At 38.9% G+C, this 25970-nt stretch overlaps 3 protein-coding genes across 12 annotated transcripts in view; 2 read left to right on the top strand and 1 right to left on the bottom strand.

The window, feature by feature from the left end:
- The window catches only part of LOC307001110 (transcription factor JunB-like), a 52160-nt gene extending 33362 nt beyond the window's left edge, over nucleotides 1-18798 (top strand). For 2 of the 7 annotated variants that reach the window (XM_079617281.1, XM_079617282.1), the window contains one exon: nucleotides 3208-4565. In XM_079617281.1, the coding sequence (XP_079473407.1) occupies nucleotides 3246-4100 (855 nt within the window). In that variant the 5' untranslated portion in view covers nucleotides 3208-3245 and the 3' untranslated portion in view covers nucleotides 4101-4565. Of the gene's footprint in view, nucleotides 1-2709; nucleotides 4566-12953; nucleotides 13337-14522; nucleotides 14610-15133; nucleotides 15263-15340; nucleotides 15413-15496; nucleotides 15624-17173; nucleotides 17262-17344; nucleotides 17483-17574; nucleotides 17663-18213; nucleotides 18338-18466 lie in introns of those variants that run through there. The other 5 variants (XM_079617277.1, XM_079617279.1, XM_079617278.1 and 2 more) reach the window with 5 other exon arrangements.
- On the bottom strand, nucleotides 6893-14386 carry prdx2 (peroxiredoxin 2). Of its 2 annotated transcripts, XM_079617288.1 has the most exons (7): nucleotides 14189-14386; nucleotides 13760-13956; nucleotides 11689-11801; nucleotides 11360-11513; nucleotides 9864-9986; nucleotides 8652-8782; nucleotides 6893-7301 (listed from the first exon to the last, which is right to left on the bottom strand). In XM_079617288.1, exons 3-7 carry the CDS (start codon nucleotides 11789-11791, stop codon nucleotides 7219-7221), a joined length of 594 nt encoding a protein of 197 aa, XP_079473414.1. In that variant the 5' UTR covers nucleotides 11792-11801; nucleotides 13760-13956; nucleotides 14189-14386; the 3' UTR covers nucleotides 6893-7218. The 2 variants fall into 2 exon arrangements, with proteins under 2 accessions (XP_079473414.1, XP_079473413.1); XM_079617287.1 differs by lacking the exon at nucleotides 14189-14386 and having other exon boundaries at nucleotides 13760-14182.
- Nucleotides 18799-19279: 481 nt separating the features above from the next.
- snrpb2 (small nuclear ribonucleoprotein polypeptide B2) lies at nucleotides 19280-22495 on the top strand. Of its 3 annotated transcripts, none has more exons than XM_079617283.1 (7): nucleotides 19280-19396; nucleotides 19582-19660; nucleotides 19777-19949; nucleotides 21301-21432; nucleotides 21522-21563; nucleotides 21663-21751; nucleotides 22084-22495. In XM_079617283.1, the coding sequence occupies exons 2-7, from the start codon at nucleotides 19597-19599 to the stop codon at nucleotides 22241-22243; spliced, it is 660 nt and encodes a 219-aa protein (XP_079473409.1). In that variant the 5' UTR covers nucleotides 19280-19396; nucleotides 19582-19596; the 3' UTR covers nucleotides 22244-22495. The 3 variants fall into 3 exon arrangements, with proteins under 3 accessions (XP_079473409.1, XP_079473411.1, XP_079473410.1); XM_079617285.1 differs by having other exon boundaries at nucleotides 19396-19420; XM_079617284.1 differs by having other exon boundaries at nucleotides 19396-19468.
- Nucleotides 22496-25970: the final 3475 nt, after the last annotated feature.

The raw sequence follows: 25970 nt of genomic DNA, 5'->3' as shown, positions 1-25970 counted from the left end.
CCACATGGTTACGGTTGGATGTATTATCTTCTACTTGTCTTTTTTTCTCTCTCGCCTCACACTTTCACTATGACTGGCTCATTCATGAAGATAATTTTGAAATGAAAAAAAAAAAAAACTTACTCATTATTATGGTATGACTGTATCATTTATTGTGATGCAAACAATATGTCAGCTAGCTAAACTGTGCTCGTATACGCCGCATTTAAACTATGCAACTATGCAAATGTGAGATATGCATTTGTATGAGTCTGTGCATTCCTTGGAAACTGAACCTGTGACCGTGAGACTTCTGAAGAGTGTGTGTGAGAAGAACTCCCTTAAGTTGAAGAACGACCTCCCTGATCTCAACTGATGACACAAGTAAAAGTCCACACAGATCATTGTCAGTGAATCATTGCCACTCAGATGAATTATTCAGAGGACAAGAGAAGTATGAGTATATATATATAGTATTTGTATATATTTAGCATGTTTATATAGTAAGAAATATGTTTCTTGAGCAGCAAATCATCATATTAGAGTGATTTCGGATCATGTGACACTGATAATTTGCTGAGAATTCAGCTTTGATCACAGGAATAAATTACATGTTAACATATATTTAAATAGACAACATTTAAATTGTAAAATGCAGTCGCGGTGAACATAAAGATTGTGTAAACATAACAGTGTGTGTGCGTGTGTGTGTGTATACTAACAAATGCTCAAATACAAACAGTCAATAAACCCTTAAATATATATTTCTATATTGTAATATTATCAAAAACTCCAAACCATAATTTTGTCTTAAACTTGCTATCTCCTTACTTTATTAGTTTACCTAATTGTGGAACATTTTGCAACTCTGTTTTTATTATTATTTCTATAAATGTAACTTAACTTTATGAATTTTCCAGTTTATTTTATATTTTTTTTACACACACACACACACACGAATCACAATCAGGGTGTTAAACTGTATTTAGTCATACCTCAGATTTTGGTAACAGGATTGTAAAAATTGCAAACATAAATATAAAAAATGAACCTAAAAAAAACATTTCATATTATATTTAGTTTGACCTCCTTATGCTGAAAAAACCGAAAAGGTTAAGCCCCCTTTTTCACTGAACATTTGTAGAAAAGAAAAAAAAAAGTCTGTTTACTAACATAGTGTAATATTTGACGGACTGCAGCAAGAGAGGAAGTTGAGTGTGGCGTACCTGAAGATTTATGTGTGAAAGGTTCTGCGCTGCTGCCGAATGGCGAAACATGGGTTTGCACCTGGCATTTAGCCCAGTGATGATTCAGACTTATTAACATATTGAGGAGACAGTAGTGGCTTTCTTTTTGTGCAAAACAGGTGTTGGCATGTGGTCGTGTGAACGTCTACACACACAGCAGGTGTGAAGCGGCATTGTGTCCTGCCCTGATAATATAAAGTATGAGAGACCTTGACTATATTGAAATAGAGTTTGCATTAAGATGTCACATTAACGTTGGTCTTTCGATCTCCCAGTCGTTTGTGTGTGTGTGTGTGTGTGTGTGTGTGTGTGTGTGTGTGTGTGAGTGTGAGTGTGTGTGTGTGTGTGTGTGTGTGTGCTGCCTCTTCTCAAGCGCACTCCCCTCCTCCAGCTCTCCATGTGCGGGGGCGTTGCCTCTGGAATCAGGCCCACATGGGAGAGGTTTCCCGGTCCTTCACTAAAGAGGAACTACTGTGTGGTCCTGCCCATATATGGGACAGATATCAGTGGGAGCCAGTTTATTCCTGATCAATAGAGAGCTATGGTTATGCTTTTGCTTTAATGTGAGAATCTCTAAAGACATTTAAAACATGTTATAGTCTATCGGTGGACTCTTAAATGAAAAATGCCTATTATTACTCATGTTTTGCATGTTATATGACTCAGTGAGTAAAATTACTCAAATACAAATGGTCAATAAGCCCTCAAATAAAAATTCATTATATAGTATATGAATTGCTCATACTTTTAGGCCTATTTTATATTACTCATACACACACACAAAACCCCCAGCTGAAACTAGCCTAAGCTGGTTGGATGGATTTAGCTGGCCTCCCAGACTGGTTTTATAGGGGTTTTAGACACTTCTTTTAGCTGACCAGGATGGTCAAACTGGGAGACCATCTAAAAGACCATTTGAAAACCAACTTATAGGCTGGTTTCAGCAGGGCTAGTACACGCTTTACAATCGAGGGCCTTATAATGGGCCCCTCTTGACTTTTTACAAGGGCCGGGATGATGTGGTTGACCCTGACACGTTCACCCGGGTTAAAATGATCCAATCCCATTTTACGATCCTGTATTTAGGCTACTTAAATGGCTAGTGTAGTTGTGCCACGTAAATTAAAGGAATATATTTAGAGCTTGACATTTAAAATAATTTCCACTTGTTGTAGGCTATGTAGTCTACCTAAAATCTCCTAAAGAGAACAATATTGGGTTGAAACCAATTGGGGTTTTCCATTTTTGGACAAACTGTTTCTTTAATGATATAAATCTGCTTATAAGATTCTTATAAGACCGTTTGAGAGCTGTTTATTTTTCTCTCTCAAGACCACAACAGTGTTTCTGTTTTCTCTTGGCCATGGGAAATTTTTTCTTGAAAGTGCCTATGCAACTATTGCGGCTAGTTTTTTTGCGTCTTGTTTGTGGAAACAAAAATAGGAGCGCAAGTCTCCCTTCAGTTTTGCACTCTCGCCTCCAGCGTTGTTTTCAATCTCAGCGGTTCCTGGCAACAACGTCATCGCCCATCTGACAGCTCGGGGAGCGGAACGAACTCTCATCCAATCAGCGGCCGCGCTTCTCTTAGACACGCCCTCGAAACGTGGAGTATAAAAGGCTCCGAGGCGCACTTCTCCAGAGATTGAGTGCGCACGGAGCCCGACGACACCGCGTACTGCTGTTTGTAAATAACTCCGGGAACTGAACAGAAAAAGCACTTTTTGGACATCTGCTGTCAAGGGAAAACACCTGTCGACTTGGTACAGTAAAAAGTTGTTCAAACTATTTTGGACGTTTCTTTTCTCTTCTTTGACATCTTTTTGCCTCATGTAATATTACGGAGAGAACAAGATTAACGGACATTAAACTGTACAGTCAACTCAAAAAAAAACGTCCGACGTAATTTCTGTTCACATGTCAACAAAAATGGAGCAACCGTTTTATCATGACGACTCGTTTCTTTCTGCTTATGGTCATCCAGACGCTGCCCTGCACGACTACAAGCTCCTAAAGCAGAACATGAGCGTGGGCTTCGCCGAACCTTACCGGAACCTCAAGTCCCTCCGCTCCGAAAGCGACTTCTACGCCGCGGCGACCGGAGACGTGGGCTCGCTGAAACTCGCCTCTCCGGAGCTCGAGAGACTCATCATCCAGAACGGTAACGGTGTCATCACATCACCCACCCCGGGGCAGTATCTGTACGCCCGGAGCATCACAGAGGAGCAGGAGGGCTTCGCCGACGGCTTCGTGAAAGCGCTGGACGAGCTCCACAAAATGAACCAAATGCCCCCGCCGAACGTGTCCATCGGAGCCGGAGGACTGTCGTCCTGCTCGGCGGCTTCGTCCGTCTTCGGCGCCTCCTTGCAACCGGACACCCCCGTGTACACCACTCTAAACAGCTGCAATCCCAACACTAACCTCACTCCTGCAGCCAACTACCCGACAGCCACCATCAGCTACTTGCCTCAGTACCACCACCACCATCACCACCATCAAAACGCGACGCATCCTCATCATTTCCAACACGCGCTCCATCAACAGCGACTTAAAGAGGAGCCACAGACCGTTCCCGACCTGCAGAGCAGCGACGGCTCTCCTCCCATGTCCCCGATCGACATGGAGGACCAGGAGCGCATCAAAGCGGAGCGCAAGAGGCTCAGGAACCGGCTTGCGGCCACCAAGTGCCGGCGACGGAAGCTGGAGCGCATCTCCAGGCTGGAGGACAAAGTGAAAATCCTAAAGACTGATAACGCCGGACTGTCCAGCACCGCGTCCCTGTTGAGGGAGCAAGTGGCCCAGCTCAAGCAGAAGGTCATGACCCATGTGAGCAGCGGCTGCCAGCTGATGTTAACGCCGAAGATCAAGTCGTTTTAAAACGAACTGTTGCGATTACACAGACTCTGACAAATGGGAAACACTGGAAGAGCAGATCATGTTTGTGATGTTTTGATGCAAATGCTATGGGACCCTTTTCACACATAAACACTTTGCTGGATCAACATCGCAAGTCCTGCAAAGTTTTTTATATATATATTTTATTAAATGTCTGTGAAAAGGGTCCAATGCAGCACTGAATACGAGCGTTGTATATTTCTTAAGTGTTTTCTTGTAGAAAACTATAGTGTTATTATAGTCGTTTTCAAAAGCATCTTGCCCGACAAGGTACTCGACTGGACAATGAAAGCGCTTAAAGTGAACCCTGAGTAACTTTGGTTTTGTTGTTAAGTGCTGCCCTATGAAAACATTCCAGTAAGTTATTATTGATATTGTGACATTTAAATGTGTTTCTGTTTGTTTTGTTTATATTTTTGATATTTAAGTAAAAGCGTTTGAAAACTATTCTTCTACTGTTTGGGTTGTTCATTTCAAGCACAGAGAGAAAACGAGTCGTTCATTCTGTAGCATTCTGTAGGCTTTAAGTTTACGTCAAAAACGTGCCCACGTTGGCTTCTTTTTCCTGCTGACGCAATGCCCATATATGGGCTGTTTTGCTGCATGTACGTCACTGAGGGTAGACTTGCGGGAACCCCCGCCCACGCTAACGGCCAGGAAGTCCGCGCGCTTTCGTGTCTGACGTTCGAATGAATGAAGCGCGTGTGAATGAGAGACAATTTAGCAACTCGGGGTTTTCCCCGCGCGCAGAAACCTTCCCAAAACAGTTTCAGCGAAAAGCAAACTAGAGATAAAAATATGAGCACGGGCATTTTCCAGGTACTTTGCAAAAAAAACGGAGCCGTCTCAAGCACAAAAATAGAATTAAAAAAAAAAAAAAGTTAGACTTGTAAACGAGAAGTGACACTTTTCCAGTGAATGCCGTAAAATATACCGGTAGATTTGTCGAACTGTCCAGTACTAAAACCACACACCCACGCGCTTCAAGTCCTATTATCTTGTTTTGTAACATTCTTTCACAAGTTGTTGTTTTCCTTCATTTTAGTCAGGCCCAAAATACAACACTTAAGTCTTTCATTTTTGAGGGATTATTTGGACATTCCAACTAATTATACCTTTCAAATGTTGTGTGAATAAATGCCTGTTTCTACAAGTCAACAATTAATTCCACTTCGGTGTCCAGACGTCGGTGCCTAACCCACACTTACATTAAACAGAGATTAAATAGACAAAAAGAACACCATTTTAACCCAAATAAGAACATATTGATTCAGATCTATAAATAAAAGCAGTATTTTGTATTTATTTTTAAGTTTAGATTAGAGTATTAGATTTTAGTGGACATTTTGTTTTATTAAAAAAAGACTTGAAGTGATGCGTCAACAGTTGCCATCAGTTTGAAAACAAGATATTCATAGAAATATTACAGCATTACATGACCTTGCTAATAAATGACCTTGTAGTGTCATGACCTTGAGCAAAAGTCTATAGTAACGGCTAAATTAACTGTAAAACATTTTTAAAGTCATACTGTAGCTCAACATAACATTTATAAATTTAGCTTGAGATGACACATTGATATTTATTAGTACTTATAAGACAATATTTGTGATTATTTACTTTCAAAAGCACCTCTGGTAGGCCATGAAACAAACCCAATTTCATTTCATCCATGATCACATCATATCAATTAATCTTGTTTGTGCTAATTATTTGATTATATTAAAAAAAATAACACCATGCGTTGTTGAACACTGGTCTAATTTTTTAATTAAATAAAAGCAAAAGTATATATATATATATATTTAAATCACCATGCTGACGAGACCAACAAAATCAGCACTTATGGTTTTAACTCGTTCCAGAGGATCAAACTTCAAGTGCTTGAAACGCGGTGTGAAATGCTGTAATATTGTTGCTTTGGGTGTGTTTTATCAGCAGAAGATTGCCACTATCAGATGACGTTCACTTGACAGTCTACAAATCACGTCGGATACACAAACACAATCTTTTAGACACCACCAATATGATCAACCTCGTGCCATAATACAATTCTAACATTTAAAGACAGCTATGTATAAAGACCCCATGTATACTATTAACAAGTGATTATAAACGTGTAAAACATTAGTTGAAAATTACGCTACATTAAGTTTTTTTTTCTACTCACTGATTTTAAACTTTTCCTTGCACCCTTATCTCTATATCAGCCCTAGACCCCTGCTTTACATCTCCTGAATATACATTACAAATTATGTAGCAAAATTATACTTGTCTAGGAGGCAATTCCCACTAAACAACAAGTTCCTCCTGAGTGTTGACTAGTTCTTCCAAACGCGATGAAATACTGCCATCTACTGGTCTGATTTGTCCCAACTCAATTCAAACTTCACCAAAAGCATTTGCGGCTTATTAAATCACAGATAATAAGTTTTACTCTCCAGTTCCTTTTTTTAATCCGATTACACAAGCACGCTTACAAAGCAGGTAAAACAAAATGATAGTTCATAATGAACCTGGAACATACCAACAGCTGAGTTATATTAGTAAAATAAAACTGTTCTAGGAGATTTACAAACAGAGATTGTTCATATTTGTTCACAAGTTCATATTTAGTGAAAAATCATGAGCCATGAAGCCGTTTACATCTCCCTTATTAAGTTGGGAATACTTTTGTGGGTGGGTGAACCTAATCAAAGTAAAAAGACAGTTCATAATGAACCTGGAACACACCAACAGCCGAGTTAAAGTGGTAAAATAAGACAAATGCAATGTTACGCAATAACAGCCTGTTTATTTGACAAAGATACTGATGAACAACCAGAAACTTGAGACAAAATTAATCAAAATGTTCACCGAGTACTAAATATGTAATACCGATTAACTCGAGCGGCAAACACACTACAGACATTTCAGTGCATGAGGGACGCTGACTGGCACAGCGTCTTCAGACAGTGGAAAGAAAGAAATCAGTCTATCAAGTGCATTTAAACACCAAAGAGTTTGTTACGTCAGCTAAGACAACTTTTCAAGAAATCTCAGGCTAAGTTTAAGTGCACTAACACCCCACTGAGTGAGGGGACGATCTGCGGCAAGACTGTTACTGCTTGGAGAAGAACTCCTTGCTCTTCTGCACATCGGGAACGATAGTGTCACTTCCTGGTTTCCATCCGGCAGGACAAACTGCGGAGAACAGACAGACGCGTTATTATAAATTATAAATCAACAGCTTATAACGGATACATGGTGTATAGCTTATGAAAACCCCAAATTAGAATATTGTGAAAAGGTTTTCATAAGCTGTAAGCCATAATCATCAAAATTATAACAAATAAAGGCTTGAAATCTCACTTTGCATGCAATGAGTCTATATAATATATTAGTTTCACCTTTTAAGTTGAATTACTGAAATAAATTAACTTTTGCACGATATTGTAACTGAGTTTCACGTGTATATATAATATATATAGACATGCACACAAAACCTGAATTGAACCTGAGCAAATGTAATGTGACTAAGTTACCCAACACCTCTACATACAGGCTGTCACTCTTATTACGTTTCCTGAGATCACTTGTGATCATATTTCACCGTTACAGCATGATGAAGAAAGTTCTTCATCTATAGTTCTTCTTCACTATAGATGAAGAAGAACTATAGTTTTCTGAAAAAAAAAGTTGCCATGCTGTTGCTCTCAAATATTCATGACATTAAATAAAAATTAGAGCCGGGATTTTAACGCGTTAATTAAGATTAATTAATTACACAAAAAATAACGCGTTAAATTTTATTAACGCATTTTAAATCGCACTTCTTTTTGCACCGCGGAACGTTTCTCACTGGATGAGTTTAGGCGGACCGATTATACTGGAGCACCAATAGCCTTCATAACAGTCTATGTTCATAACTTGATAACTTCAGACAACAACAAACCACAGTGAACATGAACAAAGAAGCTGACGAGACCGCTTTGGTTGGCCCCGTGGATGGGACATTTTGTTATAAGAAACGAACGGATGGAGGCGTCGATAAGAGCATGGTTGTGTGCAAGCTATGCAACAAGGAATTCAGAACGGCTATTGCTACACTTAATGGCAAAAATAGCACTGGTCTGCTGGACTTGGTTGAACAAAAAGAAACAATATTTTGTTGCTTAAGCTTATGTATTCAGTCATTATTCAATGGTATACTAAAAATCCATGTGAAAAAAATTACTTCTCACTGTTCTCAGGTCAAATATTTATATGCGATTAAAATGCGATTAATTTCGATTAATTAGATTATTTTTTTCCCGGCCCTAATAAAAAAAAAAATGTAAAAAAAAAAAAGTGTAGTCAAACATCACTTTGGAGGGTATAACAGTGTTATTTGAGTAAACGGATCTTTGTTGGCATCAAGACGCATGCGTTTACAGGTTTCTGACTACCAGCAAATGCGGTTTGAGTTAAAAATGTCAGACACCGTTTCCACATGCTGTCCCAGTGAAGATGTCCAGAGACAGGACATTGAGGAAGAGCACCCGTGTCTCTCACCTTCTCCGTATTTGTCGGTGTGCTGGAAGGCCTGCACCAGTCTCAGCGTCTCGTCCACAGAGCGTCCCACCGGCAGGTCGTTGATGGTGATCTGCCTCAGGATGCCCTTCTCGTCGATCACAAACAGACCTCTGTGGGAGCGGGACGAGAGGGAGAGAACTCACTGCTTGATCTTCTGTTTACAGTAACATCTGTATGATGGCTGTTAAACTAGTTTTCAACAATGGAGGAATGTTTCAGGTGCAATTTAAGCATATGTTGCACGTTAATGATTACTACAGAAAATGTCATTAGGTATTTTGCAATAGGTACTCCATTTAGTAATAACGGAGCCCTGTTATAAAGTCAAATGAGGGAGCAAATCATATTGTGCAAAATATTTAAATAAATAGTATTCCCACCTTACTTCAAAAACATACTTTGTTGACTTTTACAGAAAAAAGTTTTTGGCTGAGTAAGATTATTATTATTTTTTTAAAATCAAGGACAAATTAACTTGATCAAAAGAGACAGTTAAGACTTTTATAATAATTTACAAAAGATTTCTATTTCAAATAAATGCTGTTATTTTGAACAAAACTAAAACTACAATTGTTTCCATAAAAATATTACACAACTGTTTTCAACTTGAGCAGCAAATCATCATATTAGAATGATTTCTGAAGGATCATGTGATGATGATGTTGAAAATACTGATGTATTTTAATAAATCATTACTGAGTAATGATGCTGAAAATACACCTTTGATCACAGGAATAAATTACATTTCAGAACATTCAAATAGAAAAGTTATTTTAAACTAATAATTTCACTTTTTTACCGATTTTTGATCAAATAAATGCAGCTTTGGTGCATTTATTTTTCTTAAAAAATAAAAAATCTTACAAATCACAAATTTCTGAACAGTAGACTCTTCTATACTGCAATATAGCACAATATATATTTACAGAATAAAACATTTTCTCAACTAAGGCATGAGTAAAAATAATTTGTGGTAATCAACACTGTGGCAAATGCTGCTAGTTGAACTTAACTTTGAACCTTGATTTTTTTAAATCAACAATTGAACGTATTCTTGTTCTGTACCATGTCCACACTGCGGTACACGTGCACGCTATCAAGCACACTTGATCATAATCTCAGTGGCCATCATGCACTGCAAGCGAGAGAGGAAACTACTGTGGTTTAACATTAGCAGCACATCACACACACCTGTAGGCGATGCCCTCCTCCTCTTTCAGAACGCCGTAATCCCGGGAGATGGACTGAGTCAGGTCAGCCACCAGCGGGATGTTCATGGAGCCGAGTCCACCCTGCTTCCTGGGAGTGTTGATCCTATCAGGAGACAAGTCACAACAGGGATGAGATTTGATTTAAAATGTTTCGTTCTTTTTTTCACCCTTTCCTTTAAAGTATATATGTAAGGGATAATGTAGAGCGAGGCGGTTGTTATAGCGAATACAACCCCGACAGGCTGATCAGGACGAGGAGCGGAGCCAGAAGGGGTTGTATTCGCTATAACAACCGCCTCGCTCTACATTATCCCACTAATTACATGGCTACCTACCAAATAAATCAATAATTTGACAAAATATTGATTTAAAAAGGAGTTTATTGATTTAAAAACGATTGTATTGCTTCCGCTAAAGAACACAGTGTTTTTCTTTAGCAACGGTGTGTCATCAAGAAATAACAGACTGCATTCTACATTATAATTCAACCAAACAATGTAATAAATGCATATATATAGCTTTTTTTTTTTAGAAATGTCGAGTTTTTAAACCTAAAAGAAAGCCTATTTTATCCATTTCATTTATTTAAAGCTACACTGTGTAGGAATTACTCCATCTAGCGGTGAAATTGTATATGACTACCAACTGAATATGACTTTAGCTCCTCCCATTCCGAGGGCGTTTTAACTCCTACGGTGGCCGTATTATTTCAAATCTGCCGGCAGTTGCGAGTAATCTCCCGCTCGCATTCGTCACGGCGCCACTGAGTGTAAAAACACAAAGGCAAAGCTTGAATTTCCAGGTATGTCCCTCTTTGGCTAATGTATTTTCAAGATGGAGGCATAACATGGCTTCTGCCATTCAAGCGACTCACCCGTATGTATTATAAATGGCAGATTCTACGCTTACGAGAATACTTGATTAGTTGGTAGAAGTAATTATACATTAATGAGCACATATAATTTTGAAAGAAAGTGTTTTTTGCTAAGAATCAACAAAAATTACGCAGTGTAGCTTTAAGTTAGCTCAAAGAATAACGCTCTTGATAAAAAGGTCAAGATGACTTCAAATGGCAGTTTCTAGAAGTAATAAAGCGCTACACCCTTCCTTTATCTGCGCTTCTCTAACACAATACAGCAGCTCTTATCAATGACAGGCTGGTCAGAAGCACGTTAGATAACCAATAACTGGGTGAAGCCATAGAAAGCCCACGGAGAAGCACGTTCACCAGCGGGAGAAAACTCAACGGCGAAATCTAATGCTGCTATTGATCTAGAATAATATTATTATCTGTTTATTCAACATGAAATAACTGCTAACTAACCAAATAAAAGGTGCTTGATATTTTTACACCATTTTAACGATATTCAATATACATGTTTTTTGATATGCATGTATGCATGTGGTCTGAAGTGAGCATTAAGCCCCCCCGATGTGGAAGATGTAGGAATAAAAGCAGCCGATGGGAGTCCTCACCATGCCAGATGGCTGAAATGAGAGTCGGTGGAGGCAGCGATGAGCTCACAGCCGATTTTACGAAACTCAGCAGCCCGTTCGCTGAACGCGATGATCTCAGTGGGACACACGAAGGTGAAATCAAGCGGATAGAAGAACAACACGACATACTTCCCTAGAGAAGGAATGAGAATCGGGATGAAAGTGACAAACAGGTTACACCCTGACAGAGTACAAACCGTTCAATTAGAAAACAGGAAATGTGTGTGATGCCTCATATCATGATGAAATGGAAAGCACAAGTAGTTCAGAATGAAGAAAACACCAAGCGTGGAGCGTTTGCTGCTCACCTCTGTAGTCGGAGAGCTGAACGTCTTTAAACTGTCCGTCTACCACAGCGGTGGCCTTGAACTGAGGAGCGGGATGACCGATCTTAGCGTTCCCAGCAGACATGATGAAGACACTGGTGACAAAAACACCCGAGAAGAGCTTTATGGCACTGCTGCTGCTTTAGGGTTTGATCACCAAAATTATAATTAATACTCCTATCACACTTTTTATTACAAACTAAAAACATTTCTAATAAATCATTTTTGATCACATTGGCAACATTAGATCGCAAATTGACTAGAAAATTTAAACAAAGTCAGAAGATCCAATAGTCTTTTCTTTCCATTTGTAATGTATATCCGAGTGAAACGGCTTCTCGGAAAACAAATTTAGTACATTCCCTTGTCTATAGGGAACTGACTGGATCATTGTGGTTTGCTATTGGTGGATGTCTCCCTCAAGCCATCAGAGAATTAAAATTATTATGCGCACAGATCAATCATTTAACACAACAAGACATACTGAAATATTCCATGAAAAACAAAAATTGTCCATTTTGATTTCATGGTGACTTTAAAGGAGTAGTTCACCCACAAATCATCCCATAATTTACTCAACCTTCAGTTATCGCCGAACACAATCTTGAGTTACATTAAAAAATATCCTGGCTCTTCCAAGCTTTATAATGGGACTGAATGGTAACAGATTTTTAAGGCCAAAAAAGTGCATCCATGCATTATAAAAGTAATCCATACGACTCCAGGGAGTTAATAAAGCGAAGCGATGCATTTTTGTAAGAAAAATTATAACTTTATAAACTATAATCATTGGCTTCCGGAAGCAGCCGTACGCGAGTATTTCCGGTGGAAGAATGACCTCTGACCCAATGATTATTATGTTAGGCAAGGATATTTTCCTTAGAAAAACACACCGCTTCGCTTCAGAAGGCCTTTATTGACCCGTATGGAGCACTTTTATGATGGATGGATGTGCTTTTTGGCGACTTAAACTCGAAGGTGCTTTTCACTCCTATTATAAAGCTTGGAAGAGCCGGGATATTTTTAAATATAACTCCGATTGTGTTTGACAGAAAGAAGAAAGTCATATACACCTAGGATGACTTGAGGGTGAATCAATTATGGGATAATTTAAATTTTTTAGTAAGTAATTAAGTACTAAAAATATAAGTGAACAACACTTAGCTTGTAATCTAACACAAATAAGTAACTTTTCATTTTTGAAACGCAAAGTATCAATGCATAATGCTTTCAAGCCTCCAGTAATCACACGGCGCGGGTCACATGACAGTCAGTTGTTCTGAACAATGGGCTTCTGAGAAACTGAACGCGGCCTTTCATCGACTCCAGATCAAATGCATGAGCATTATAGTCATTTCTACCGTTAAAATATGGACTTTACGCGCGTTTTATAAAGTAGACTTGGCTCAGAGGTCGACTACACGCCATACATTGGGCCCTGCGAGCTCTGATAGCGCCTGACACAGATCAGTATCTCTGCAAAAAGCTGATAATATCGAACCCATAGCAAATACACGAATGAGTCAACGACCCCCTGAGACTTTGACCTGAAAACTGACAGGAGAAAGAAGACAAATAGATTCAGAAAAGGTCGAGACAAGTGCGCTAATAAAAGTCTTTGCCATAATTGGTAAGGGGTTTGTTCACTTAGTTACAATAGTGACTGGAAACGTGAGACGAGATGAAATGCATATCAAGCATGCATGATAAAGTCGCAATTAAAACGAGTTATATATTCAGAGTTATTTAGCTGCTTAGCCACGTGAGCTAATCCAGACCAGTGGGATGATATTGCATAAAAGTCGCATTGCGCGAATCATAATAGCTGCAATATAACTAATATTCACAGTACAGCCACCTTTCCGCAATTAAAGGTTGAATGCGCGATGATATTTCACGCAGTTGTTAAAATATTAACGTGCACGAGCTAAACATTGCCGGCGTTTTCCACGCGCTCTTTTGTTCAGTAACAATCGGCAAAACTATTAATTTAGCATTTGTGCATGTGCATAAACGTTAGGATTGTTCGCAAAAGAGCGATATTAAAACTCACCTGTTCTGTAACGTTACGTGGAAGCGAAACCTCACTTTCTCTTGATGCACGAGCACAGGAAGAACAGGAACCGTCCGGGCGCGCGACCTGCTGCAAAACTATCGAGCGCGAGCTTCGGGTCCACTTAAAGACAAGAGGGAGGGTCCATGTGCTTCGGTTCGGTTCCCCTCCTCCCTTTCTCTACTCTACTACAAATACTAGCCACATTTTGCGTTTAGTTTTAAAATAGATTACAGATTGGAGAAGATTCGGACAAGATTTCAGAAAACAATAATACATTTCTATGTAGCTACATATATATCAGAAAATGAAAGGTATATTCTAAATGATTCATTATTTTAGCCAAGTTCTACATCCACAGCATGAGAACAAAAATCACAAAAAAAACACATGTATGTTTTTTGCCCAGACTGTAAAAAAACTACTGACCTCAAGACGTTATACTTAATTATAGACAATTTATCGCTATTAACCCCCATTTATAATGTATTGCTCCACTCGCTGTTTATGTTTTGTGTTATACATTTCTGCACTTATTTGAATATAAAACACTGATTTAGAGAGGGAAATCTGGAAGAAGAAAAATTGCCAAACGTTCTCTGAACTTCATTTCCCACAAACCACTGCGATTGAGATATGTGGAGGCACACATTTAAACACGTTCGGTGCACACTTTTATAATTTAGATGTATTTTTGAATATGTTTCCGTGTGTTTAGTATTTTTTTTATGAAGTAATAAGTTTGTTTTGTCCATCAAATATTGTCGGTCAAAGGTCAAGCATTCAGACTCGCGCCAATTTTGTATTTCCGGGTGAGGCGCGCTGCACACACACACACACACACACACAGGTTAGTGCAAGTTTGTTTATGCACCGACTTTCTCACATTGTGCATTTCTCACAATGTTGCATGTTGTGTTACTATGTATTTGAAAAACCCAGTTAGTTATTTGATAAGAGTTAATAAACATGCTTTTGTAATAAACAATAAACATGTTCTCTACACTCATTTTTGTACCGTTTGGACTGTACTTTGTTTTGTGTCATCTCGACCAGTGCGAGAGGACCGTGTAATTTCTACAGTGTCTTATGGGAAAAATAATATTTGTGTTGGATTTTAAGAAGGTGTTTGTATATACTTAAAAATAACTTGATTATTTACATAAGGGCAAACAATATGCTTTAAATTTAGTTGTTTGTTAGCTTTTAAGGTTATTTTAATGTTTTTTTATTGTTTGTATTTTATTTAATCATTATCAACTGTAATATGTATTATTATTATTATTCATCCATTTAAATCAAAGCTTAAAATCCATGCATATTATTCAACAATAAACTGTGATATATTCTTATGTTTGAGTATTTTATCCACAGACATGGATCTGAGTGATTTTGAGGCGGATAACTCCGTGAGCTGCCGTTTGTCCTCGTCCATCCCAGACGTGTGTAAGACGGAGGACTGTTGCCTGGGCATCGACGAGGCGGGCAGGGGACCCGTCCTGGGTGAGGGCCGTCGTCGTCGTCTTTGGTCTCTTTTTTTAAATTGAAACTGGAGTTTACATTTGATGTACTGTATTGCAGGACCCATGGTGTACGGGATATGCTTCTGCCCTGTATCCAGAAAGGAAGACCTGAAGAATATGAAAGTGGCCGGTTGGTTCGAGTTATTCGTCTGACGTTACAGAGCAAATCTTGACAGAAGTTCGGATTGCTGCAGAATTTTTGTTGTGTCTTTAGACTCAAAGACGCTGTCGGAGGCAGAGAGGGAGAACCTGTTTCTGAAGATCGACAAGGCCAAAGGTTTTGTGGGCTGGGCCCTTCAGGTCCTCTCGCCCAACACCATCTCCACCAGCATGCTGCAAAGGTACACACACACACACACATGATGTCCCTGCATGCACAGTAAATGTCCTTGCACACTCACTGTGTCCGACATTTTTTGTGTGCATTTTTTCGTATTCGTTAATCGGAGGCTCTGAATTGTCAAAACACCTCTCAAAACGCTTGCTAAGGATGCGCAAAAACGCAGAAAATCGATCCTGATCCGAATTTTTAATGACGGACGAAAGTTTCGGAGGCAGTGTGTAAATGTGATTGACACAACGTGAGGTCGTATTTATTTTTTTATGTGCGAAAACAGGACATAAAAGGCAACCAAACACACATCTCTTGGTCAGGTGGTTTTTAATAGCATAGGGGGCGGAGCTTTAGATTCTAGAGAGCATTTGATTGGACAGAAGATGTGATGAGAAGCTGAAGTCCAAGGTGATGTCATAAAAAATCTGTGATGCATTTTATCAGAAGTGAGAGACTGTAAGGTTTGAATGCTCATATCTCCTAAATGCCAATTTTGTCATTGTATTGGAGCGCACCAGTTTATTCATAACCTTAAGGCTAACATATTCATACTATAAGCTAAAAAACGTACATTTTGATTTCAGGGGGTCTTTAAAGCTGGTAATTCGCCTTTGGCTAAGCCACGCCCTAGAATGTAGATTGACCAATCACAGCGCAGCCAAGAACGAGCTCCCACAGAGGTCCGACACTTTTTCACAGCGCTCCATTGACTTTTACACAGGCGTCTCATATTTTTGGTCTCGGCAGGCTATTACCGTCGTAACTTTATAAAAAATATGGTTAAACGTTGTGCCGGGGGCATTTGTAACACAGATACGCGTTTCCCAGAGAGGTTGGAGGGGGGTGTCCGTTTTTTTCCCTTCCCAAAACCGAAGTCAAACCTGACAAGTGTCGTCTTTGGATTAAACTGTGTGGACGTCCTCAGTCAGCGAAACCCCTCAAGATCAACAACACACTTTTGTGCTCTAAGATACATTTTGCTTTTAACCTTACTGTGAAGTTATACTAGTTAGACAGTTTTATGCTGTTTAGGTTATGATTTCGGTTCTCTACCCTAATTGTTGATACGCTAGCACACGCTGCTAATAAATACAACTTTATACTCGCGTAGTCCGTTTGCTTTGTAATAACGATTATAGAAGTGAATAGAGACCTACCCAGCTTTGCATTCAGTGTTGCTCCTTGATATTGTTAGTCCCAGCCTCCGTCTCGATTAGGATATGCGGTGGTTCATGTTTTAACTGTGACCGTTATGCTTTTGCCTCTATTTGGATGCCTTGTTGTTGCTTGCGTTTCACCGGATGTCTTGAATAAAGCCTTCGAACGCACACTGCAGCCCCTTTTGCCTACTTCTATCGGACACTTTATTTGCTGCTTTATAAAAGTTTGATAAAATTCCAGCAGGAAGAGCCGTCACAGCATAAGCCATGTTGATACCAAACCAGAGCCCAGATGAAGTTGACGGACGTAGCAACAGTAACTAAGGGGGGCGGGGCTTAGCCAAAGGTGAATTCTAGTCAGAAGAATCATTTTAACCTGTCGTCCTTTTGTTTCCAGAGCGAAATACAATCTGAACGCTCTGTCACATGACGCTGCGATTGGTCTGGTGCAGTACGCGCTGGACTGCGGGGTGCAGCTCAAAGAGGTACTGGGAACAAACCAACACCTGTGTGACAGACAGCAGAAATGGTGATGATCCCTTCACGACGTGTCTTTCGTTCCTCTCAGGTGTTTGTGGATACCGTGGGTCCTGCAGAGAAGTATCAGGACAAGCTCTCCCAGCGCTTCCCCGGGGTGGAGGTCACGGTGCGTCCCAAAGCTGACTCGCTCTTCCCCGTCGTCAGCGCCGCCAGCATCTGCGCCAAGGTAATCGCTAACCCTCAGCGGTTCGCTAATAACGAAAGAAAGAGTTATACACCTGATTGGGTTTTCTGTACAGTCGTTTTTACTCTTTGTAGGTGGCCAGAGACCATGCTGTCAAATCCTGGAAGTTTGCGGAAGATTTGGGTGACGTGGATGCAGATTACGGCTCTGGGTATCCTAATGGTCAGTAGATATCATCTGAATAAAATGTATGTTTCAATTAGTGGTAGACCGATAACTGTTGAGCCCAATTAATCATCAGCTGATGTTTAGATACTGCAACTAGAAAAAATAACTTCTCTGATTTTTTTAAAAAGAAGTCTCTTCTCACCAAGCTGCATTTATTTGATCAAAAATACAGTAAGAACAGTAATAATGTGAAATATTATTGTTATTTAAAATAAGTGTTTTCTTTGTAAAAATATATTGTCAAATTTATTTTATTCCTGTGATCAAAGCTGAATTTTCAGCATCATTACTTTCAGAAATCATTATAATATGATGATTTGATGCTCAAGAAACATTTCTGATTGTTATCAATGTTGAAAACCGTTGTGTTGCTTCATATTTTTGGGGAAACCCTGATGCTTTTTTCACGATTCTTTAATGAATAGAAAGTTCAAAAGAACTGTGTGTGTGTGTGTGTGTGTGTGTGTGTGTGTGTGTGTGTGTGTGTGTGTGTGTGTGTGTGTGTGTGTGTGTGTGTGTGTGTGTGTGTGTGTGTGTGTGTTAAGATCCTAAAACTAAGAGCTGGTTGCTGAAGTATCTGGACCCAGTGTTTGGATATCCTCAGTTTGTGAGGTTCAGCTGGAGCACGACGCAGACGCTCCTGGACAGTAAAGCTGCTGCTGTTCACTGGTGAGTCTGACAGCAGGGGGCGCTGCTGTTATACATTATAATATTTACAAAACTGTGCATCATACAAAAATATTTCTCTTTGAATACGTTATGTACTTTGAATGCAATATTAAATGTGTTTATGTGTAGGGATGATGATGAGGAAGATGGAGAAAAGGCGGCTGCGCGTCAGAATAACGCCTCCATGCTGTCCTACTTCAGCCGCAACAAGCCGTCCGAGATCACACACACACGAGACACACACCGCTTCTTCACCGAGCGCAAACTACAGAGCATCAACACACTCTGAACACACATACGGGCAGTCAACATGTCATAAAATACACATCTGTCCAACATAATATCACAAATAATGAACTCTGCGACTGTGCTCGAACCAGCCCAGCAACAGAATGTATTAAAATGTCGTGTGTGTTTATTGTTCATTTACTGGATGTGAAATAAATGTGAATCTTTTTGAATGTGTCTCAGCTTTTTAAATAAGGTATCCATATGAAATTCCATAGTCTTTAAATGAATATTCAGAGTCAGATATTATTGATTATTTATTAATAAAATAAATATTGCAAACTGCCTGGCAACCACTCAGAACATTTGTCTTGAAGTGTCTGTTAGGGTAGCCAGCCAATAATGGTTGTTTAAAAGTTTTAAACTTGGTCTAAACTATGAGACTACGGCCTGGTTTCACAGACAGGGTTTAGATTAGGCCTTAGTTTAATTAGGAAATTTAAGTAGCTTTTATAAACATACCTTAGAAAAAAACATTACTAGTGAGCATCTTGAGACACTGACATTTTTAAAGATATAACAGTATAAGTTGCTTTCAGTTAAAACAGCTCAAACATGCATTTTAGTCTGGGACCAGAGTAATTTAAGCCTTGTCTGTGAAACCGTGGTCAATTTATTTAGAAAAGCTAAATGTACGCTGGCTACTCCGTGTTTGGCGCAGATGTTGTATCACTCCGCGACAGCAGGAGGCGCAACAACCCGGAACTGTTTCACAACAATAAAGCCAAAGAAGAAGCGTAGCGGCAGTTTCCGCCTGAATCCAGCAGTGTGGTAAGTTTGAGGCGTTTCATTCAGGTTTATTGTTATATTAGTGTTTAATAAATTACGTTAATAATTTATCAGGTCAGCACTGTTATAAACACTAGTAGTTTAGACTAGTCGGGATACTAAATAGAAGGTAATGTGTTTTGTTTTTGTGTAGTTGCTCACATTTAATCTCTTTCTGTGTATTGCAGTGACATTTATTAATCATGGACATACGACCGAATCACACCATCTACATCAACAATGTTAACGATAGGATCAAGAAAGAAGGTAAAATAAAGAAGATCGTGACTTTGAGAGGAACAGCTTTGACATGTTTGCTGTGTTCATATGTTTGAGGATAGATAATCTGATGTTTTTTTTGTGTGTGAAACTTGTTTCCACAGAGCTGAAGAGATCGCTGTACGCCTTATTCTCGCAGTTTGGCCAGATTATGGACATTGTTGCTCTGAAGACTGCGAAGATGAGGGGTCAGGCGTTTGTGATCTTTAAAGAGCTTTCTGCAGCCACCAATGCCCTCAGACAACTGCAGGGATTCCCCTTCTACAACAAACCCATGGTCAGTGACACAGGCCTCATAGTTTTCCCAGCTGATAGGATTAACATTTAAAAAAACAATGAGTGAATTGGTCCATTGGTTCACTTTAAGCTTCTTAACTCTTGTTATAATTAGATCCATCATCATAGAAAGAGAAGTATTTGTGTGTGTATTCACCTACTCGATCTCTCAGGTCTTCTGCTAATATATTATTTAGACTCATTACATGCAAAGTGAGATATTCAAACCTTTATTTGTTATCATTTTGATGATTATGGCTTACAGCTTATGAAACCCTTTTCACAATATTCTAATTTTGAATTTGGGGTTTTCATAAGCTGTAAGCCATAATCATCAAAATTATAACAAATAAAGGCTTGAAATATCTCACTTTGCATGTAATGAGTCTATATAATATATTAGTTTCACCTTTTAAGTTGAATTACTGAAATAAATGAACTTGTACGATATTCAAATTTTTCATCTGTACGTAATAGTTCCTTTCAATTTTTAAATCGCGTCTTAAATTTTTTTTTTTAGATTAGCCTATTCTGATTGATATTGTGCATTATTTTTTTTATTCTATTTAATGGTCATGTATAAAATAAATTATTGTTGAAGTAAAAACTGTTACCATTTACTTGCACAGGCCCTGTTTACACCTGGTATTAATATGTGTTTTGGTCGATCGGATCACAAGTAGACGAGGGAGACACATTCCCGTTCACACCTGGTGTTTTAATCCGTCTCTTTTGTCCACTTTCAACCACTTCTGTCCTGATTTCTTCGAGGGGAGAGTCTATAGGCGGGGAAATGTATGTTTTTTTTCCAGATCTAATGGACATAATAAGCTCTCGCAATTTACATATGAACGACGGAAAAATACGGAGAGCATCAGCTTTTGTTTCTGCTCTGACAGCCGCAAGATCACGCCGAACGCTGCGAGTGTGTGTGTTAGAAATCAGGAATGGAAAGAGTTTTTCATCTTCAAACCAAACTTGTGTCTCCAGTCGACCCAAGTTTGTATCCCGTCTGGCTAAAGCGCTTCCCATGTTTAGACATCAGGTCAGTAGACGGTCTTTTGTGGCTGTTTGAACACATTCGACCACATGAGCGTTTACACTACGAAAGCAATCCGGTCAAATGTGTTTTTCACTACCTTTGGAAGCGGTCGAAAGTGGAAAGCTCAAAACGCTTTAGACCCCGTGAATTTAGTGTCGTCCACTTGTGATCCGATCGACCGAAACGCATCTTAATACCAGGTGTAAACGGGGCCCTATATGTTGCTAATAATATACACTGAGTTCACATTATAAAGAATTAGAAATGCTCAACACATTTCTCATTTGCTAACCTTCGCATGTACTTGTAGAGAATCCAGTATGCAAAAACAGACTCAGACCTGGTCTCTAAGATGAGAGGCACGTATGGAGATAAAGAAAAGAAGAAAGAGAAGAAAAAGAAAGCCCTGGAACAGGCGTCCAGTCTCAACAAGAAACCAACGGTGAGTTGAAATGCATGTAATCAGGAAAAGCTATTGAAAAGAAAACCCAGATCAACTGAGCACTTTTTGCTTCTGCGTTTTTCCTGCAGGGATCTGTAAACAACCAACCTCCTCCACCTGCCACAGTCCAGGTATGGCACACAGTTTACACACTTATTTTGTTAGTATTAAAAAAAAAAGAAAGTTATTTTATGTACCTGAAAATCCAATAAATGTTAATATTGTTTTAGGTCCCTGACAACCCACCGAATTATATTCTGTTCCTGAATAACCTCCCAGAAGAAACCAACGAGATGATGCTCTCCATGTTATTCAACCAGTACGTCTCTTTTAAATCTTGTGTACATTAGAGGAAAAACTAAGTAAATGTTTTAGTAATATATATAGCAATTTTTATTTCAATCTGTGTTGTTATATTGGCACATGTATATAATTTTATTGAGAATATATGAGAATTTTAATATTAGATATTATTCTTTGTGTTCTTTTAGTGTGGAAAACATTTCACTTTTGTTAAACTTTAAATCTACTCAAGAAAAAAAAACACTCTTTTAAGCCGTGTTATCACACATGTATAAATATTGAGATGTATTAAGCTGAAAATAGCTTTTCTCTGATTGTTTACTCATCGGCTCCCTGTCATGTTTTCAGGTTTCCTGGGTTTAAAGAAGTGCGTCTGGTCCCCGGAAAGCATGACATTGCGTTTGTGGAGTTCGAGAGCGAGACTCAAGCCGGAGTCGCGAAAGACGCGCTACAGGGATTCAGAATTACAGCGACGTGTGCCATGAAGATCACTTACTCTAAAAAGTGACCCGGCTCACACTCATTCCCCGGGAAATGCAGATTTTACTGGACTGTGTCTGAGGCTTTGTCAGTGGATCCTCGGTTCGGATTTGTGTTTGTCTTTTCAGTCGGTCTAATCTTTTTTTAAAACCTTTGTGCAGTGACCGTTTCGATTTCTTTTGTAAGTGGAAATGATTTGGTCACTGAGGAACATTATGATATTCCAGGACAGATCTTTTATTTTGTATTGTAGACTAATAAAATTAGCCTGTAAAATAAATCTCAACTTGCCCTCCCAAGTTATTGATGACGTTCTTTGTTTTCTGCTTGATCTTAAAGGACCAGCTCACTCAAAAAATAAAAAGGCATAATTTAGTGTGTGTGTTCACACTTGACATGTTCGGTTGGATTAAAGCGAACTCTGGTGCGATTGCTCTGTTAGTGCGGTTCATTTGAATAAGTGTGGACGCTGCCGTCTGAACTCTGATGCATCAAACAAGCGGAGCGAGACGCTGAAAAGATGAGTCTCAGTCCGCCTCCAAACCAACTGGTGCGGTTTGACTGAAATATGAACACAACACGGACCGAACACACGTAAACCAACCAAAAACAGGACATGATGTCAAAAGATGTGAACCTAAAAAGGACAGAATCCTCAAAATGTTTTCTCGTCATAGTCGTGATGTTGCTCATCACAGTTCAGTACAGACATCAGAGCCGCGTCTCCTCAAAACAGGTGTGTGTGTGTGTGTGTGTGTGAGGGATTCCTGATGCTGTTTTGACACCTTTAAACATTTTATAAGCTCTCCACGAGTTCTCAGCTGGTCAAAATACCATCATATGTAGCTACGCACATACAGCGAGCGCATTTATCCCAGAACACAGCATTGTTGTTCAGTGGCAAAATGTATGTCATTTACAAAGTTTTTGTTTTGTATCTTTAGGTTCGGTGTTAAAAATTACTAAACGCTAGGCTAACCAGGACTAATGTATTATTTACATTTTTTGGTCCGAATCAAAAGAACAAAGAAATACGAACTACACGTGTGAACACCCATAATCACCCTCATGTTGTTCCAAACGATTTTCAGATGCACTGTTCCTTTAAATCATAACTATATGGTGTATATAACTATAATTTGGACACAAGCTGACAGGTGCATTGATAACAGCAGAATGTTATTGCCTTATTATACAACATTGACGTAAAACCCTATGGTTACATGGTATGCTCTGTTCTGCATTTTCATCAACTCTTCAACCCGAAGTTGAATTTGTTGTTGATATTTTACAATGGATGTGTATTTTATTGTAGGCAAACTTGGGGAAACTATCACCAAGCAGCAGAGTATAATCATATTTTACACTATAATTCACACTATAATCATCTAGTCATATTTTACCAGAGACGGTCTCATTTAAACAGCTGGGGATCTGACCGCGGAGGGCACTGATATTTCCAAACATGCTGCTTTTAAAATGTCACGATGAGACGTTTGCATAATAATTGACAGAAACAAATAAATTAGTCCCAGCACATAATGAGCCGTCCCTGAAGCACAATATCATAGAATGACACAAAAATGACACTTTTTAAGTGGGTTGAATGGAAAGAAAAATAGATTTCCCAAGAGATTTGTTTTTAAACAGATACATTTAATTGGGAAGCTTGAACCGTAATAATAAGCTGAACTTTTGCTCTCCATCAGGAATATTAAGTCATGGTTTCAACACTTGTGCAGCAGCCAATGAGAGCAAAGACAAATATGAAACAGAATAAATCAATTCCTCTTAAACAGAATCATTGCTCTCTAAAGTAAAGGAATATAGAGGCCAAGCAGTAAAAACAGATATTAATGAAGGTCTTGCACAAAACCGCTCACTCATAATATGCCATTAAACCTCTAGTGCTGGACACGTGGCAGTCAAAAATGACCCTTTTTTATCAATTCAATGAAATTAATGTACTATATTTTAGTTTGATGATATTTTTATTTCATATTTTAGGGGATTTTATGGAACTAAATTATATTCATGCAGTATTTATAATCCATTTATTCACCTTTTGAGCACAGACCTGAAAATGAAAAGTTGTAAATCTTAAATGCTTTGGAGCACATACCTAAGTTTAGTTTCTTTTTAAATACGACACTTAGCAGATTATATAAGTAAAAAAAAAAAAAAAATCAAGTTATAGAATTGTATGCTTATTTTATGAAAAATAAAATTTTATATTAAATATATATTTTCCAAAACACATTTTACTCTTAAACTGTGAGAAAATCAAAGCCATAAATCTAAACAAGTCGTTTTCCAAATGTGAGGTTGATATCTCAAAAAATGAGCTTTCAGTGAGATTTTGTTTGGCCGCAGTACCAAACGTTTCCACTAGATGAAATTCGTCTAATTTTTTACGAATACACGAATAATACAAGTGTGATTATTTTTTCAGCACCATTTTACTTTTTCAAATCATATCAATGATATCAAATCATATCAAAGCAAGTGCCAATACCTTTACCAAGTTTCATACAATTCCGATGAAATAAAAAATTATATATATTTTTTTATTTAGGTCAAAAATTACAGAACAGCACAAGAGGGTTAAATAGTGATATTATAAAACTTACATAACTCTAAAATAATCTTGTGTCTTTCAACATTCTGACTACTGATGCCCTAGCAACCACCCAGAATACCCTTAAAACCACCTAGCAACCACTTGGAACATTCTTGCAACAGCCTAGTCTGAAGGCAGCTCTCATTGGCCAAGGACCGCCCAGCGGCCGCCTGACTGACATGTAGAACAACCAATCACGGTTTGTTTTGTTCCATGTCAGGTTTAGGGGCGTGAAAATGTAACGTCGATGTCCCTACAATAACAGAACGGTGTGTAAAACTCGTTGACGTATTTTAAAGAGTCTATGCTATGAACTTTACATACTTCACATACTTTTGAAAATCCAGCATTTAGTTGATCCTGATAAAGCGCTCAGTTACAGTCGTAACCTCGACGGCGTTCTTCTTCCAGGAGAATCGTTAAAGAACGTGACTTACACGTCTCCCGAAACATCCTGTAGTAGAATTCAATCAGATGACGACTTCAAAACTTCAAAATGGCCTAGCATTCACCCAGAACAACCTTTCAACAGCCTAACAACAACCTAGTACACTCTAGCAAACAACCACATACGCCCTAGCAACCAACCAAAGCACACTAGCAATGATATAGCAATGACATAGCAACCACCCAGAACACCTTAGCAACCACATAGTAACCACTCAAAACACTAACTGAATCCAATGTCGTATAGCAACCACCCAATACCCTTAGAACTGCCTAGCAACCACTTGAAACACCCTTGAACAGCCTATAACTAGACCAGTCTTTCAAATGACTATACCACCTAAACCATAGAACACCCTTGCAACCCTTTAACAACCACCCAGGAAACGCTAGTAACAGACTAATAGACTAGCAACCACACAGAACACCCATAAAACTGCCTAACAACAAATTAGAATACCATTGCAACACCCTAGCAACCAACCAGAACAACCATATAGCAATGTCACAGCAACAACCACCCAGGGAACCCATTAGCAACCTAAAACCGCACTAAAAACAGACTCTAATGGCCTAGCAACCACCTAGAACACCATTGAAACTGCCTAGCAACCACCTAGAACCTTATAGCAATGTCATAGCAACCACCCTAGTAACAAGTCAATAATGGCATAGCAACCACCCAGAA

The sequence above is a fragment of the Phoxinus phoxinus genome (genome assembly GCF_949152265.1).
Source record: "Phoxinus phoxinus genome assembly, chromosome: 6".
Taxonomy (NCBI): Eukaryota; Metazoa; Chordata; class Actinopteri; order Cypriniformes; family Leuciscidae; genus Phoxinus; species Phoxinus phoxinus.
Note: the sequence above shows the minus strand (reverse complement) of the source record. Positions and strands in the feature narration are given on the sequence as shown.